The following is an 18,349-nucleotide window of genomic DNA, read 5'->3' as shown; positions in this document are numbered from 1 at the left end:
TGCTATGTTTAGGCAAAAACTATACTGTCAAATAAAAATAAAGAAAATAAGAATAATCTATCTAACTACAAGCAACAGCACAAATAAATACAATAGAGTAAAGAAACAAATAAAATAAACAGTGATTTTTTTAGGTAGGTCTAGCATTAGTTTTTAGGTACAGAAATTGAATAAAGTAATCAAAACAGCATTGCATATTTGACTGTATAAATTAAAAATTAATCTTCATTAAAGTTACAAAAGCTAATCAATCAAGAGCAGTGAGTGATTTCTCTGTTGTTGCTGTTCGATTCATATTAAGAAATTGCTGTCACTTTAAGAGAATGCACTGATACGTTCAGCCGGCTATGTCTGCTAATTATATTATTTTCTTTTCTTTCTTCAATTAATGTGTTAAAAAATGTTTAACATGTTTTTGATAAAAACATATTATGTATTAATTAAATCATTAATATAAGATATGATATTTGTAAAAACATTTTTAAGCTTTATTTTAAAAACGTTTTGAAAATTATTAAGATGTGTACACTCGCATGTATTCAAAGTATAAGGAAAATATTTATTTTACTCTTTACTTTGTTGCAACATTGATATCATTAAATGTACATAATGCATTTCTATGAACTTTGCACGTAAACTATTTTTAAAAAGTTTTTCATTATTTTGAATGGTCTTGTACACCAAAACTCTCAGTCTTAGCCTGAACATTGAGGACTTGATTAGATGTTTGCATTGATATTACACATTTAGTGGCCCTTAAAGGGTTAGTTCACCCCAAAATGAAAATTCTGTCATTAATTACTCATCCTCATGTCGTTCCAAACCCGTAAGACCTTTGTTCATCTTCGGAACACAAATTAAGATATTTTTGATGAAATGTGAGAGCTCTCAGACCCTGCATAGACAGCAACACAACTGAAATGTACCCAGGTCCAGAAACGTAGTAAGGACATCGGTAAAACAGTCCATGTGACATCAGTGGCTCAACTTCAGTTTTGCGAAGCTACGAGAATACTTTTTGAGTGCAAAGAAAACAAAAATAACAATTTATTTAACAATTCTTCTCCCCCGAGTTACGTCTTCCACCATACTGTATCTGTGAAAACTGTTTGTGAGTAATTGTTTATGTGTCTGTGTATGTTTATATGTTTATGTCCCCGTGTTCTACTTGTTACAGAGCTTGTCTGTTACGGATGATTCGATCGCAGGTAGCCCTCGCTCTGTGTTGGCAGGGTTACTCAAAGAGCCCCGTCTCCTCGGGCGCTCGCACACACATACCTTCTCCTCCTGTGAGGTGAGAGGCCATGGGGTCACCACTGCATGAGCTTTTCCTGTAGTTAATGGTTAGCATTCATCATATGTATATATTTGATCAGCCCTGAATGTGAACTTTTGGTTTGTGAGGTGTTTTGAAGAGGAGAGCAAGTATTGCCGGTGGAATGTGTGCGTCGTGAGGGAGGAATGGAAAGAATGAGATCATACTCATAGCTTTGAGAAAGAGGTGATAGTTCAGCATGCATGTCATTCTGTAAAATTTCAGCAAGTCATTTTCAAACCAAACAGCTTTCTTTTCGTCAATGCGGCGAATATGCGTGGCCAACTTGAACACTAGTAAAATCTGTGTGAACTTTTTTGCCCTCACATGAAACTCCCAGTTGCATGCATTCCTATTGAAATGACTGGATTTCACTTGTGAAATTTCATCAGGCACAAGTAAATATGACTTTTAGGCTCTTCCATCTGTGCATAGTGAGGCACAGGAGAGCAGGTTTCTCCCCTCTTAAAACATTCAAGCTGTTCATTCTGTGCTTCCTGCCTATGGTTAGGATCTTTCTGCAGTGAATTCTGTTATCCATATGGAGTATTTGGGTGTGGTTGTGAGTGAGGCAGCTCTCCAGTGTCATTTTTTATGTGCACGGTATGTGGAATTTCCCAAATGATTGCAACAGTCTTCCTACGCCCTGTTGGTAAGATGTTGCCACAGGTAACATTATTTCACAAGTTGTGTCAGTGGCGTCAGTGGCTCAATATTAAAGGAATAGTTTATAATAAAAAAACAATCATTACTAATCCCCCTAACAAGCCTAACAAGCCTGTATGACTTACATTCTTCAAGGAACACAAAAGGAAATGTTCTCTGCTCTTTTAGAAGCATTTTATGAGATGTTCAACTCCAAAATGTTAAAAAAAAAAGCACCATGAAAGTCTCATAAAAGTAGTTTATGACTCACACACTATATTACAAGTAGGGGTGGAACGGTTAAACTTTTTCACGGTTTGTATCTCGGTTTCGGTACGGTTCGGTATGTGCTATGTTTAGGGAAAAACTATACTGTCAAATAAAAATAAAGAAAATAAGAATAATCTATCTAACTACAAGCAACAGCACAAATAAATACAATAGAGTAAAGAAACAAATAAAATAAACAGTGATTTTTTTAGGTAGGTCTAGCATTAGTTTTTAGGTACAGAAATTGAATAAAGTAATCAAAACAGCATTGCATATTTGACTGTATAAATTAAAAATTAATCTTCATTAAAGTTACAAAAGCTAATCAATCAAGAGCAGTGAGTGATTTCTCTGTTGTTGCTGTTCGATTCATATTAAGAAATTGCTGTCACTTTAAGAGAATGCACTGATACGTTCAGCCGGCTATGTCTGCTATAGGATACTTACCAAGACGGGCATTTTGACATAATTTTTGTGTGAGTTTGTCCATTCAAACACAATACTTAAGAGAGAGCTTAATAATTGCGCGCGTTCTGAGATGCGGGTTTGCGCGCTTCGGATGAGTGCATGCACAAATCTTCTCACTGCGCGAGTGAGCTCGCGTCCTCTGGCTCTTAAAGGGTTGGTTCAGTGGTTTTTTTCTAGGCTTGATTGTGTTTATGGGGTGCAGTCTAACATGTTAATGCTTCGTTTTTTTAAAAACACATATTTTTCACATAATTTACCTTTATTCCACACAGCTCTGTCCCTTCTCTGAGAAACGCGCTTATCAATTTCCTGCTTTTATGAAGCCCCTCCCTCAGAAATAGGCAATGGGCTCTGATTGGTTAGCTAGCCCAGTGTGTTGTGATTGGCTAAACCGCCTCTAGTGCGCGCAAAGTACGCTAGTACACCTCAGCGGCATGTGCTCCGGTTGTATTGTAAACAAAGGTGTCGGCAACATTACACACTAACTAACGTTAAAAAAGTGAAATCGCAATGAACCACCCCTTTAAATGTTTAAACTGGCGAAGCTTAAATGAGTTTAGTTTAAACACAGATATCAACGTGTGCTGTTCAGGTCTCACATGTGCACGTGCGCTATCAGCACCCGGGTGATGACGGAATAAATGACTTCTCATATTCCAGCATACGGCATTCGCATTGAACAAGAGTGAATGGTTTGTCCACATTTTATTTATTTTTTTCATCGCTGTTGTTGTAATGTACTGGGAAGCCAGAATGCGCATCCATCAACAGAAACACGCATTAGCCAAACCCTGTTTTTTTTTACGTGTTATTTATAAGAAACCATATTACAGATGCGTTGTCAGATTTAAGTTGAACCGCGGTTCTAGCGCGTGCCGAACCGTGTGTGGAGAACTGTACGTTTCAGTTTTTTTCCGCAAACCGTTCCACCCCTAATTACAAGCCTTCTGAAGCCATACAATACTGTAGTTTTATGTGAGAAACTACATTTCTCACCTATATCTTTCATGCTTATCACTTTCATATCTATATATGAAATTAAATAAATGTGCAAAGTAAATCTCCACAAAATTATTTTTGTTTTGTCAGTGTTTTCCAACAAAATCCTTAAAAAGGCAAAAATATGAAAAGATGAAAGAATAAATAAAAATAAAAGTTATTGACAAATTTATTGTTCCTCTATTGTAAGTCACTTTGGCGAAAAGCATCTGCTAAATGCATGTTAATGTACTAAAAACTTAAAGGGGTCATATGATGCGATTTCAATTTTTCCTTTCTCTTTGGAGTGTTACAAGCTCTTGGTGCATAAAGAAGATCTGTAAAGTTGCAAAGACTAAAGTCTCAAATCCAAAGAGATTATTTTTATTAGAGATATTCTTTATAAAAGTTGAGTCAACCACGCCTACCTAAAACGGCTCGTTCTAACACGCCCCCACATGTCTACGTCACGATGTGGGAAGATTTGCATAACGCCGCCCAAATGTTCACGCAAAGAAAGAAGGCGTAACTTTTATTCTCGCTGTAGTATTGTTGCTGCCGCCATGTCGTGAAGGCGCTGTGTGTTTCGTTGTGAAAGCGAAACTACTTTGTTTGGCCTTCCAAAAGAGGACGATATCTGCTTCGTCATGCCTAGAGCTGATCTGTGCTGGTCGCTGAGGAAATACATCAACTTCGCGCTGTGGATCGCCGGATCAGCTTTCACCGTGGACGAAGCGGAGTCCAGCCCGGTTGCCGCCAAATAATGTTCTTTTTAGCAACATCATATGACCCCTTTAAGAAGATTCTTCTACTTTTATGACCGAATGGTGCGTTTTTTTGTTTTGTTCTGGAGCTTAGCAGCCCCTGGTCACTATATTTTATTGAAAAGAGCTACGACAACTTTTTTCAGAACATCTCCTTTCATATTTTAGTCTGTCTGAGTCTTGCCTCCTTTCTTGATGTCTTCCTCTGCTTCTGACCTGATTTCATAAGTGTGCTCCGGATTTTGTCTGCCCTGGTATGAGTCTGTTGATCTGTAAACACACAAAATTAAAAGGCAGTTTGCATGAAATATGCCAAGCATATGTGGGTTAGCATTCTTTGCATGGGAGAATGGTGTATTGCAGTCTTCCACACCAGTTCTGACATAACTACATTATAAAATGCTCTTGTTTTCAGACCCTTGATGATGGCCCTCTTCCAGCGGCAAAGCAGTACATGTGGCAGAACCGCCCACTTTCCGAGTGGACCAATCAGCAGATCTGCCACTGGTTGATGGGCATGAATATGGAACAGTATATAGCTGAGTTCACAGCTAAAGGTGTGGATGGCCAGCATCTCTTGTGCATGGACAGCAGTAAACTTAAGGTTGGTCCATGTGTTTTTTGATTAATTTTGGGTTGTACTATTGATTTTAAATATTGTTACACTGAAATATGTGTTGTCTTCCAGGAGCTTGGCATTTCTAGTCAAAGAGATCGCTCCACTATTAAGAGGAGATTAAAAGACATGAGGAAGGCTCAGGAAAAACTTGATAAGCAGCAAGTAAAAAAAGAAAAAGAAAGGGGGAGAGAGAAAGAGGCCAAGATTAAAAGCGGCCAATCAACGAACCTTGAATCAGCCTGCTGAGGTAGTAACAATGTCAAGGGCTGCAAATGTGCATGCTCACCGTCCCAAGGAATGATAATTTGTGCTGATAGAAATGGAGTAGACTCTCTCACACACACAGATGATTTGTAGACTGCTGAGAAAGTAACAACATGGGTGAACACATCAAAATGCCAGAGGTTTTCTGCCAGTAAAGCCTGACGGAACACATATTACTGTAAATGTGTCTTTGATAAGCTTGTTATTAATATCTCTTTTTGACACAACCCAGGAGTTAAAGAATTGATTCCTGTCCATCACACTGACATTCAACATGCATAATGGCACTCTGAGAAAATGGGAACTTGATCTAATTATACAGAAAGGATGTCATTGCCTTTAACTGATTTGCTTGAGGGCTATGAGTGTTGAGTGTTATAAAATGCTGCACATGGTGCTAAAAACTATTTTACAGCTGTCCACCAGAGGGCACCGATGTTAAATATCTGGCAGTCAGTAAAAATGCCGAGATTGTTAATCTCGTTCTTTCGATTTAAACGGCAATTTATCATGAGCCAAACTGCTAGTGCACACTCTGCACTTTAGCCAAAAGTGAACTAACAATCCACGTGTGAATGTCTCATGTGATGCGCACACATTCCCAGGGTTAATAGAGCACATCAGGTAAGCTTCGGCTACCTCTCCTAGTGTGCACTTTTAAGTGAGCACTTCACCACCCTGGACTTTTCTGGTTTGGAAAGAATCACCTTTTTTATGTCTACTGTACATAACTCATAGTAATGTACATTTTACTGCAGAGAGGAGAGTAATTCATTGTCTTCTATGTCACAAATGATGATTTTACATGTGTATTAATAAATATTTTACAATTATATAATTTTATTTATGTATTTTTTAATAAATGTCTGGGACATTTGTTTGTACCTTATGACACATGTAGCTGCAATGATATTTCATGAACTGTAAATTTAATTATCTTTCAAAGCACACCTGACAAATTGATTTTGCATTGATTTAGATGTTTTGCGTCAGCTTAGCGATCTACCTACATTTTATGTGATTTCATATCGACATGTGAAAATGCTTTATTGACTTAGCCTTATTATTATTATTTGATACTTTATCTTATGCAGGTTGGTAGAGGTACTATTGATCAGTGGCAGCTCGTCGGGGTAGGCAGGGGAGGCACAGCTTCCCCATAATTTTGAGGTGAAAATGGGAGGAGGACGATTTAATGTTAATAAAATTCACAATTCATTTCAGTTCATGTCTCGGAATGTGTATTTTTTTTGTTTGTAATTTCAGTTGTAATATCATAACGTGAAAGCGCCGCTTTTCTATCGTGAATGTGCCGAATCTGCTGATGTAATTACAACCGCTAATGATAGAGAAGGGGAGGGGGAGGCCGGGGGAGAGGTGAGCTCTCGTGCCTCCGTTGGTAACAAAAACTAGCCAATCAGCATCGAGTGTTCATTCACTTTCAGCGCTGAGGAGTGTTGAGAAAAGAAACCTCATAAGGGAGGCTAGCCTCCCTTCTGATATCAACCAATCACCACAGAGACGTAAATTACGTGATATTAGTTTGAACGTCTGCCGCTGCGCTGATAATGTACCAAGTACTTATGATGAGTAGCGATATTAAATATTTGATTGCCAACAGATTTACCAAGCTGTCATTCAAACAGTATATTTACAAATTTAGGGAAAACAGCCTAAGCTGGATATAGGCTACAGCAGTCGCTTAATTAAATGGCGCAACAGGCAGCTGTCTTTTAACACAGACTTTTAAGAAGGGATGGATGTTTGCTTCAAATGATAGGCCAGGTAAGTGAAATTATATTTTCTTGCTGTATGTGTCGTTTTCTTTACGTTTTCTGACTAAAAGCAACCAAAAAGCCATTTTAAAGTGGTTAAGCAAATAATATATTAATAATAATCGGCAGGGATCCCAGACCAATACAATTAGTGTGCCTCCTCTATTTTAAAACCCACGAGCCGCCACTGCTATTGATATAGGATCCCAGTAACCTTTGTTTATAAATAAGCCTTTCCAGGTTTTAAATCTATAAACTTTGAAGAAGGCATGTTTGTAGCAAAATTGATTTGACAGTATGTTATTGTTTTAAATGTAGTGACAATGAAAAAATATTAAATTATTTCACTATTAAAATGTACATGCATTACATGTGAATTAATTGCATTAGCTACATGTGAAATTTTTAAGCAGAAAGACTGATATAGTATTTTCTTGTAAAACGCACTCCAATAATCTGTTCACACTTTACATTTTTAGTGTGCGTTTGTGTGATAGCCTTTAGTCTATACATACATACACTAGCACAGTGTTTCCCAACCGGGGTGCCGTCTGTCGAGAGCAGGGGTGCCGTGTAAAAAAATCATTAATATCCATTTCTAATGTCGCCAATAATTAGAGATGCACTGAAATTCCGGCTGCCGAAAATTAGTTCACTGCTCAGGATTCACTTTCACGTGGTGTGACGCTTTGCGTATCCCGCTCTATGTGTGCGCTCCGTTCAGTCGCTCCACTTGTATACCGTTCATGCTCATCGGAACAGCAAAATCCACTCAAAAATTGAGCCGGCAGGAAACATCGATGTAGTACAGTATTGTTTCTGTCTGCAATAGCCCTACTGTGTTGTAACATGGTGTGGTATATGGGCAACTTTGGTAACGCTGCCCTCTCATTCATTGATCTGCTAACCGCTATGTTATGCTTGCCTGTTCTAAACAGACTAATGAATAGCTCGACACAACTTGTGACGGAGCAGAGTCTAGACAAGGCTTTCTTCTGTGTAGACCAGCAGTTCTTAAAGTGATAGGGGGTCCGAGAAATAATTAGCTATAGCCTAAAGTATTTCCAGACCGTAAAATCACTTTTTTTATAATGATACATAGGCCTACTGTGATTTATTGCAAAGTGACTTATATGATGCATTTAACGTCAAATAATCTAAATGAAGCCTTTTAAAAGAAGAGTATTCCCTGTGGTTCATGCTTGTGGCATGCGCTGGAAAGATGCTCAAGGAGACCGAGACGTGCTAAAGCAGCGCATTCCGTTGTTCTCTTTATTTTTCAAATTTCATATTTTTCTCATCAAACAGACTAATGAATAGCTCGACACAACTCGTACCGGGGCAGAGTCTAGACAGGTATTTCTTCTGTGTAGACCAGCTGTTCTTAAAGTGATAGGGGGTCCAATAAATAATTAGCTATAGCCTAAAGTATTTCCAGACTGTAAAGTATTAGCCTACTGATTGCCACCATTGATGGACAATTTTTTTTGAATAATATTAAAAATATCTGTATGACATTATATATTCTGCAGTTCTTCCCTGTTATACCGAATATCTATACTTTTTAAATTATCATATCGAAGTTAGAAATTCAAATATTGTGACAAAATTAATTTTGTAGGGTGCCACAAGTTTGTTAACATTTCCAAAGGGTGCCGCGACTAAAAAAAGGTTGGGAAACACTGCACTAGCATATTGCTTGCCTTAAAGCTAATACACATGCTTATACACTAATATGCACAAAACTCAACATTTTATTTAATGGAGTCACTATTTTATGAGAAAATTAAATAGTCAAGTTTCTGATAAAAGCAGAACATGTTTCACTAGCTTGAGCTTGTGATATTGGTGTATTGGTGTGTGATATATAGGTAAGACAGAGTGGAGGGCATTCACTACGGCTGCTGCATCTGTCTCAGTCTGAATGATTGCCTCAGTATGAGTCTTGGTCTGCGTCACCTGCATCAGTTTCTGTGCCTGTCTACTTCACAAGTCTATGCCTGTTTATCAACGCTACATCTTTGCCAGTCATGCCAATCACTAATCCTGTGCTCATGTCTCAAGTATTAGAGCCATTGTCTGTTGTGTAGCTCAATCTTGATTTGTCTGTACCCTCTGTTCAGGTGTCTGCTCCATCAGACCCATTATGAGTCTCCATATTTCATCAGTTAGTCTGATTACATGTCGTCGAACTCTGCACGTCTTTTGTATCTATCCGCAGCACCATCTCACGTCAGTCCTTAAAAGTATATTCCAAGATTATTCAGATTTACAGCTGACAAAACCCCCAAAACAATTTGTTTAATTAAAAAATGTGTACCTCACCAATTTAGGTCCAGCCTAAAAAACTTTTTTTGGCATATGACTACCAAATATCTAATAATCAATTTCATTAATTCAGTCTCAATTTTGTGTGAGCTAATAAATTTAAGTAGCTAAAATTCAGACATCACCACTGACCAATTCAACGTCACTTTACACATAAACAGAATTAATACTTTTCATTATTTGAGCATTTGCATTGCCAAAAGGTGCTGTTTTAAAAAATTAAAGCAACTTCACATTCATACAAAGATAATTTCAAATGACCTTCAAAAATTAAAAGAAGAAGCTGATCTTACAATGGATTGTGGCAGCTGATAATATATCAAACATCTATTTATAACAAAGTAGTTCTTAATAAATCAGTCCCAGTTTTAGTAGTTTAAGTACAGTGGGGGAAAAACCGCGTATGAAAATAAAATATGTACCTGAATGGTTTTAACAACAAATAAAAAATAAAAAAATCCAGACACATATTTACATTCATCTAAGCAGTTTTAGCTGGATATCAAGATAAGAAAAAAACGAACCAAGAAGTCCTGACTCACACAAGCCATTCATAAAACAAAACAAAAATTAAAAATCTTTGGCCTTTGTACAAAAGAACCATCTGCTGTGAATAAATACATTAAATGTATATACATTACTGTGTGCATGAGAAGTGAATTGTGATATGAAAACGGGGTGGAACATGGAAGCAAATTTTAATATAAAACAAAACTCAAGTAAACCTATTTTTTTTATCCTTGTTCATCATATGTCTTCCAGACACCATTTTGTAATACAATCTCTAAAAATCTCTATCAAGCTCAAATGATTCCTTACACATTTTGATGTTGTAGTAACAGTAAGAAAAGTTCAGTGTGTGCAAAAATAAGCATTAAAGGCTTTAGGAAGGGAGTCTTTGGTTTGCTTTCAATCAGGTTAGCATTTAGCTATGAGTAGCTCTCATTCTCATTCCAAGAAGTCATCCATTGTTTCTTCTCTGGAGGATCCATTTCCTCTTTCCCTGGCTCTTTTCCCCTCTCTTCCCTCTTTATCCGCACAGCATTATAACTGGGGACGCTTTCGTCATATTTGGAACGTTTGAAAAATCCACACTGTTCAGAAAAAAAAAGACAATTAGCGCAAGTTCATGCTAACAATGCTAAACAGCATCATTTATACAGGAAAATGAGCAAAAACACAGACGTAGTGTTGTTTGCAGTGTGTGCAGCATGCCTAGCATGAGGAAAGAACAAAACATTCAATGTTTTAAAGATGATATAAGCAAGAATCGGGCAGTATAAAGAACTGTATGTGCCGAAAGCGAGAGTTGCTCCGATAAACATCCCAAGCAGGTCAGAGAAAAGTGCAAGTTTCTAAATCAAGTTAAATCTCAGTCATACACAGTCACACGTACTTGAAAGCTGAGTGAATGCAAACATGTATAAACCCTTTGCCAACAACAACTTCATACATGATTAGTTTGCATTCCTCATAGCATTTCGCTTATGTCTGAGCAATGAAAGCCATGGAAACTGCCACCATCACCCCACATCTATGCATTGACAGGCAGCATGTGCGTCAGACTCAAGCTAGGTCTGATCCAACTCTTCATGCTAGCTCTGAGCACGCAGGTCAACTTGATCTGTGAGATCTTTTACCCTAAGAGAGGTTCTCGTTCTCTGTTTCTCTTTACGCATCTGAAGTCAGCCTCTCTTTTTCAGGTTCTTTGTCGCTTTTGCCGAAAAAACCACACTAAAAGGGGTAAAGGTATGTGTTTTAAATACTTAAAGTCATGTGAATAGTACAGAATGATGAAAATCTGTTTTAATAAAAGTGACAGTAAATACAGGGTTAGGTAGTCCTGGTTGGGTCTGGTTGTGAGTTTAGTTATATGTTCTTACCTTCCAAAGCAAGAACGCCAAAAGGCCCAGCAAAAGGAGTCCTAGTAAAATGGCCACCAGTATGACCCACCAGGGCATACCGCCATACTGCGCAACTTTGCGTTCCGGAAACACAGTAACGCGTGCCTGTAACAGGACAAACTGTCTTTCAAAATGCACTTATCATCTCAAGCTGAGTTTTCAACCCTGCATATAAAGTCAGTTTGATAGAGAAGACAAACTGATCAAAACATGGAAGGAGAAGTATATATGGATAAAAGCTGAAATGTCCTCACCTGTGCTGGCTCATTTTTCAGCTGTATATTTGTAGCTGAGGTCTTGAAATCAAGTGATGCCTTGACAATAATGTCAATGTAGTTCAATTTTGCATAGTCCTGTAAGAAATAGTTTATTAATAGTTTAATGACACGATATAGTGTCCATGATAAAGAAAAGGAAAAATATTTTTAAAAAAGAACGAGACGGTTCTACTTTATAACACCTCTGCCAAGTTATTAGAAACATTCTATCTGTAATTATGTTGGTTTCATATGTTGTCATTGTCAAGAAAAATGTAATGCATATGAGTGAACACATCTCATATGATGATGAAAAGGTTTTTAAACACAGTTTGCAAAGTAAAAAGTATTTTTATGGATTTCATGAATTATTAATCCTACTACATGACATTTTTACCTTGACACACTCACTTATTTTCTTATATTAATAAGCAGTCAAGCAGTTTTGTTAAAATGTTATTTTTTAAAGAAGTAATACTAATTTATTATTAATACATTTAATAGATTAAGCCATTAAAAAAAAAACATCCTACTGAATGATCACACTCACCTCCAGGAAGGTAGAGTTCCAAAGGTAAGCTCTCAGGCTGATGACAGCATTGCTGTCCATTCCCATTAGAGGACATTTGAATGTGATGCACTCCGCCCCATCCTCACAAGACTAAAAACACAACAAGAAGACAGTGATTAGAAACAAGACGCCCAAGGAAACACATACAGGGCATATTCAGACTTTAGTTTTGCAGCCTTAAGCTAAAATGCTTTTACTTATTGTTTTGAGGATCTGAATACTGAATAAAATATTTGCTAAGTTATAACTCATTGTGGGGTATTTAGTGTAGTGATGTTAAAAATTAGACTATTAGTCCGAATACTTTCTGAATGCACGGTATGCTTCATGTTTGGGTGACTTTACCAAAACTGTGTATTTCCTCTTGTCAGTAAAAAGAGAGACTGTTCCCTCTTTTGGAGGAGTTTCCCCAATTTCACGTTTAGCTCGTGACACTGAAGGCTCCTAGATAACCGTAAAACAGAACAAATAATCAGTTCATTTCTATATGGATGCAACTTAGAATAATACAGATTTTGACTAGGACTACCTTCAAACCGAGTTTGTTGACTTCATCTTGATTGGAGCAGGTGAAGCTGTCTAAACCGGTTGAGGTCATCTTCATGAGGTACAGCAGCCACTTGCCTTGAGAGTTATGCTTAGGCCATTGGATAATCATAGAAGCCGTGCCGAATGATTTAAGGGGTTTGCCCAAGTTTGTAACCTGTAAATCGATATATTTAACAGGATCCATCTTTTTAAAAAGCCTCTAAATATTGTGACATGTAAGATAGTTAGAATGCAAATAAATAAATATTGTATAAACAAACCAAAGGAAGTACTGTACATGTAAAATGTATGCTTTATTTACAAAATGTTAGGAACTCTAATAGTCACCCTGAATTCATAGTCAATTGGACTGCCGACATCAGATGCCAACTTCATTGCACTCTCTCCTTTAACTTCTCCAGTAAAGTAGAGCTGAGATGGCTTAGCAATGCTGTAGATGATACATGATGACAGTGCATGAAGATACAAATATCGGACGTTGATATTATCATCATCAGAATATGGGAAATGATAGTGCAGTTTGCAAACCTACCCTGAGAGGGACAACAGCAGCTGGATCTTAACAATGGCTTTGGCTTTGATTGCTTGTAACTGCTTCTGATCACTTGTCCTGCAATTAACAAAACGAAAAATGGAAACATGAATCTATGAATTCTGACATGCTTAAAACAAAAGAAAATACTAAACTGATACTGTGCCTTTGGCAAGAGTTATGTTGCTACTCACGTTTTGAGTTTAAGGTCAATTTCAATTTCAGTGGTATCCAAAGAAATTCCACCCGTGTTCAGAATGATGTAAAAAGTTGTCTAAAAAAGTTTTTTTTTTTTTCAAAAGTAAGTCCACACACCAAAAATAGAGCTTTTCTATTATAATACCATAAAATAACAATAGCGATAAAAATAAATACTATTATATTGTCTAATATACTTTAAATATTCACCTCAGCATCTCTTTTGAATGGATTTCCAAGTTCACAATCGGCTTGTGACCCATTCTGATTGGCTAGACAGATGACTGGTTTATCCTGTAAAGATTTAAGATCACTTAAAGGGTTAGTTCACCCAAAAATGAAAATTAGGCTGTGTTTTACTCACCCCCAAGTCATCTTAGGTGTATATGACTTTCTTCTTTCAGACGAATCCAGTCGGAGTTATATTAAAAATTGTATTTAATCTTTCAAGCTGTTTAATGGCAGTCAGCGGGTGTTGCAGTGATTCAGTCCAAAAGAAGTTAAATAAAAAACACCCATCCATAAAAAGTGCCTCACACGGCTCAGGGGGGTGAACAAAGGCCTCCTGTAGCGAATCGATGCGTTTTTGTAAGAAAAATATCCATATTCAAAACATAATAATCACTTTAATGTAGCTTGCACTCACTGTTGTAAACGGAAGCAGTTCCGGGAGGATGACGTATGAGGTCAGCGCTGCGCATGCGCCGGTGAGTCTCGTGAAAACCAACGTTTGTTAACAGGAGCAAAGGAAGCAAAGGGAAAAAAAAGGAAGTTTCCTTACTTTAGCAAAGGAAAACCAGTCTCCTCTTGGCTTATATCGAAATCATCTGACATTCTTCTTTACAAATCCTTGCTTTGTACTTCTAATAAGTGACCGGTGTTTTGTTTTGATCTCTCCCCTGCGCTTCCGCGTTCGTCACTTCTGAGCAGCGCAAAGCCGACCTCATACGTCATCCTCCTGAAGCTGCTTCCGTTTACAACAGTGAGCGCAAGCTACATTAAAGTGATTATTACGTTTTGAATATGGATATTTTTCTTACAAAAATGCATCGATTCGCTACAGGAGGCCTTTGTTCGCCCCCCCCGGATCCGTGTGAGACACTTTTTTTATGGATGGGTACTTTTTATTTCACTTCTTTTGGACTGAAGCACTGCAACACTCGCTGACTGCAATGATAGAGCTTGGAATAGCCAGGACAATTTTTTATATAACTCCGACTGGATTCGTCTGAAAGAAGAAAGTCATATACACCTAGTATGCCTCGTGGGTAAAACACAGCCTAATTTTTTTTGGGGGGTGAACTAACCCTTTAAAAACAAATTCTTAATAAAAATATTAATAATAATAAAAATAACGAACAATTAATACATTGGTCATAAGTTAGACATCTAGCAGCTGAACTTACACCAGATTTAGTGCGAACGGCAGAATAAGACAGGGATTTGGGGAACGAGGACGTCAGCTGTGCTTCATAAGCATCTTCACCCTGGTTGACCACCTTGATCTCCAAGACAATGTCCTTCTGATCACTCAGAGACAGGATGGGAACTCCATTTTCCCTGTGAGGAAAGCAAAACAGAGAGACTCAAATAAGGCCACTTTGTTTTGCCATTTGCTTTGAAAAAGAGTGTAGGCACTTTGTTCATTAATTTGAACATAAATTAAACACATGATGTCACTTTAAACAAGACATGAGGAAGCAGCTGCCTGCTTTCTGACATATTAACGACATGATAATAAAATGAAATGGTATACATTGCATTGAAAACAAAAAAATAAATAAATAAAAACTCACTCAGGTAATGGATTAAAGGCGTCTCTGTTTGGTTCCCTGGTGTGGAATTTATACTGTAGATGCAGGTCACTCTGACAGACATGATCAGCACCACATCCTTCCTTGATAAATTGAACCTGAAAGCCAGTATGATTCAGCATAACATTTAATACTGAATAAGATATGTAGATGCGTTTGGTACTGGTTTACCTCAGTTCTTCAAGTATAAAGAGGCTGAGTTAGTTGGATAAAGTTGAGCTGCTTGTTGGTAAACGGTTTAAAAAAAACTATAAATTTAAGATTAACAAACAGACAATGGAATGAAAATGTTTAGAATAAATGTGAAAATACATTTGCCTGATGTGATTAATATGAACAATGTTTCTATAATTACTATGATAATATTTTTATTTATATATACAGTATATATATAATACATTCAAAAGTTTGGGGTCAAACAATTGAAGGATTCAGCATATAGTTAGGTCCACATATCTTTGGACACTAGCACAATTTTTGTTATTTTAGCTCTTTACCAAAACATATTCAAGTTACAGTTATATAATCAATATGTGCTTAAGGCACACACTCTCAGCTTTAATTTAAGTGTATTCACATCCAAATTCGAGGAAAGGTTAAGGAATAACAGCTCTTTAATATATAAGCTGTTCTATGGAAAGGTATGGGCTATTCCTTTATTATTTAATCTATTAAGAAGGTAAAAGCTTCGGAGTTGATTCTAAGAGTGCCATTTGCATTTGGAAGCCACATCATGTGGTCAAAGGAGCTCTCCATGCAAGTGAAACAGGCCATCGTTCGGCTTCAAAAACAAAACAAAGCCATCAAAGAGATGGCAGGAACATTAGGAGTGGCCAAATCAACAAAAAAGAACACACTTGTGGGGTTCAACAACATAAAAAGACCTGGGTGTCCACGGAAGACAACAGTGGTGGATGATTGCAGGATCCCATCCATGGTAAAGAAAAGCCCATTTATAACATCTAGCCAAGTGAAGAACACTCTCCAGGAGGTAGGCGTGTCATTGTCAAGAGAAGACTTCACGAGAGCAAATAAAGAGGGTTCCCCACAAGGTGCGAACCATTCAGAAGCCTCAAGAATAGAAGGCCAGATTAGACTTTGCCAAAAACCATATAAAAAATGCCAGACCATTTCTGGAAAAAAATTATTTGGATGGATGAAACTAAGACCAATCTTTACCAGAATAACAGGAAGAAAAAAGTGGGGAGAAGTCTTGGAACAGCTCATGATCCAAAGCATGCAACATCATCTGTAAAACATGGTGGAGGCAATGTGATGGTATGGGCGTGCATGGCTTCCAGTGGCACTGGGTAACTGGTGTTTATTGATGGCGTGACAGAAGCAGCCGGATGAATTCTGAAGTGTATAGGGATATACAGCCTGCCCAGATTCAGCCGAATGCAGAAGTTGATTGGACAGTGCTTCACAATACAGATGGACATACTGCAAAAGCAACCCAGGGGTTTTTGAAGGTAAAAAGTGAAGTTCTGCAATGGCAAAGTCAATCACCTGATCTCAAATGCATTTCACTTGCTGAAGACTAAACTCAAGGCAGAAAGACAAACAAACAACAACTGAAGACAGCTGCAGTAAAGGCCTGGCAAAGCATAACAAAAGAGGAAACCCAGTCTTTGGTGATGTCTATGGGTTCCAGACTTCAGGCAGTCATCGCCTGCCTGCGATTCTCAACAAAACTTTCAAAATGAATATTTTCTTTATGATTTTATTCATTTGTCCAATTACATTTGAGCCCCTAAAAATAGGGGGTCTGTGTTTAAAAATAGTTGCAATTGCTAAACATTTCACATTATATTTTTGTTCAACCCCTTGAATTAAAGTTGAAAGTCTGCACTTCAATTTCATCTTGACTGTTTCATTTCATTTTTATTCTGAAGGCATACAAACCCACAATTATGAAAAGTGTGTCAGTGTCCAAATATATATAAGCCTAACTGTAGATGCATTAGGTTGATTTTGTGATATTAAAGATTACTTTTGCATTGTAGCAAAAAAAATCTCAATTTCAAATAGATTCTGTTGAACTTTCCTGATGAATCCTGAAAAAAAGTATAATGATTTCCACAAAACTATGAAGCAGCACGACTGTTTTCCACATTGATAATAATAATAAATGTTTCTAGCGCAAAAATATATTAAAAATATATTAACATAGCAAAAAGTTATTTTAAAATATTTTTAAGTGTTATTGTTTTTACTGTATATCTGATCGAATCATTTTAGCAATGGTGAGCATGAAAGGTTTCTTTCAAAATATTATAGACCACAAACATTTGAAAGACAGTGTATATTGTATATTATAAATATGATCATGGTAGATCATTGAAAATGCAAAGATTGTTTAAGAAGATGGTGGTTACCTTGGTAACAGTGGTGGCATCTTGATTAGAGTCCAGGATGGGAAGCAGGTTAGGGAGAGCATTCTGTCTCTTCCTGCGTGTGGATGGGTTCAGGATCTCCACAGAGACTTCAATCGGGATACCTCTCAGTTTGTCTCTTAGGGTTTCCTTTGCACATAATAAACTTGCATTATTAAAAAACATTAACATTATACATTGTTTGCAGTATAATGCCATTCCATAACTAAAATGTCAAATGTGCCCTTAAAGGGATAGTTCACCCAAAAATGAAAATTTGATGTTTATCTGCTTACCCCCAGGGCATCCCAGATGTAGGTGACTTTGTTTCTTCAGTAGAACACAAACGAAGATTTTTAAGTCAAACCGTTGCAGTCTGTCAGTCTTATAACGCAAGTGGATGGGAATCACGGCTTTGAGAGTCAAAAAACATACACAAACAAAACCAAATTAAACTCTGCGGCTCGTGACGATACATTGATGTGTAAAGACACGAAACGATCGGTCTGTGCAAGAAACTGAACAGTATTTATATCGTTTTTTTACCTCTGATTCACTGCAATGTCTAAACTGTCTGAACTGTCCTGAGCCCGTCCTCGACAGCCGGTGCATGACATGCCTTCTTCTTCTTCTTGCTTTATGGCGGATCGCAGACCTATAAGTGCATTACTGCAACCTATGTCTCAAATGGACCATTGACACTACTAATTGAGATTGTAGATA

General features: G+C 37.3%; 2 protein-coding genes across 4 annotated transcripts in view; one reads left to right on the top strand and one right to left on the bottom strand.

Annotated features, from left to right (window-relative positions):
- The window catches only part of LOC107699098 (neurabin-1-like), a 28,556-nt gene extending 22,682 nt beyond the window's left edge, over positions 1–5,874 (top strand). For all 3 annotated transcript variants that reach the window (XM_016500268.1, XM_016500269.1, XM_016500267.1), the window contains exons 17-18: positions 4,856–5,044; positions 5,129–5,874. In XM_016500268.1, coding sequence (XP_016355754.1) covers positions 4,856–5,044; positions 5,129–5,305 — 366 coding nt within the window. In that variant the 3' untranslated portion in view covers positions 5,306–5,874. The remainder of the gene's footprint in view (positions 1–4,855; positions 5,045–5,128) is intronic.
- A 4,050-nt stretch (positions 5,875–9,924) lies between these two features.
- LOC107699097 (integrin alpha-6-like) overlaps positions 9,925–18,349 on the bottom strand; it is a 28,135-nt gene continuing 19,710 nt past the window's right edge. Inside the window, exons 13-26 of the mRNA XM_016500266.1 lie at positions 17,630–17,776; positions 15,234–15,349; positions 14,844–14,997; positions 13,648–13,731; positions 13,434–13,513; positions 13,240–13,317; positions 13,035–13,137; positions 12,688–12,861; positions 12,504–12,602; positions 12,138–12,248; positions 11,585–11,683; positions 11,310–11,435; positions 11,067–11,160; positions 9,925–10,520 (exon numbers count right to left, since the gene is read on the bottom strand). Coding sequence (XP_016355752.1) covers positions 11,098–11,160; positions 11,310–11,435; positions 11,585–11,683; positions 12,138–12,248; positions 12,504–12,602; positions 12,688–12,861; positions 13,035–13,137; positions 13,240–13,317; positions 13,434–13,513; positions 13,648–13,731; positions 14,844–14,997; positions 15,234–15,349; positions 17,630–17,776 — 1,434 coding nt within the window. The 3' untranslated portion in view covers positions 9,925–10,520; positions 11,067–11,097. The remainder of the gene's footprint in view (positions 10,521–11,066; positions 11,161–11,309; positions 11,436–11,584; positions 11,684–12,137; positions 12,249–12,503; positions 12,603–12,687; positions 12,862–13,034; positions 13,138–13,239; positions 13,318–13,433; positions 13,514–13,647; positions 13,732–14,843; positions 14,998–15,233; positions 15,350–17,629; positions 17,777–18,349) is intronic.

This window comes from Sinocyclocheilus anshuiensis, unplaced genomic scaffold (assembly GCF_001515605.1).
Source record: "Sinocyclocheilus anshuiensis isolate Anshui unplaced genomic scaffold, SAMN03320099.WGS_v1.1 scaffold94, whole genome shotgun sequence".
NCBI lineage: Eukaryota > Metazoa > Chordata > Actinopteri > Cypriniformes > Cyprinidae > Sinocyclocheilus > Sinocyclocheilus anshuiensis.
Note: the sequence above shows the minus strand (reverse complement) of the source record. Positions and strands in the feature narration are given on the sequence as shown.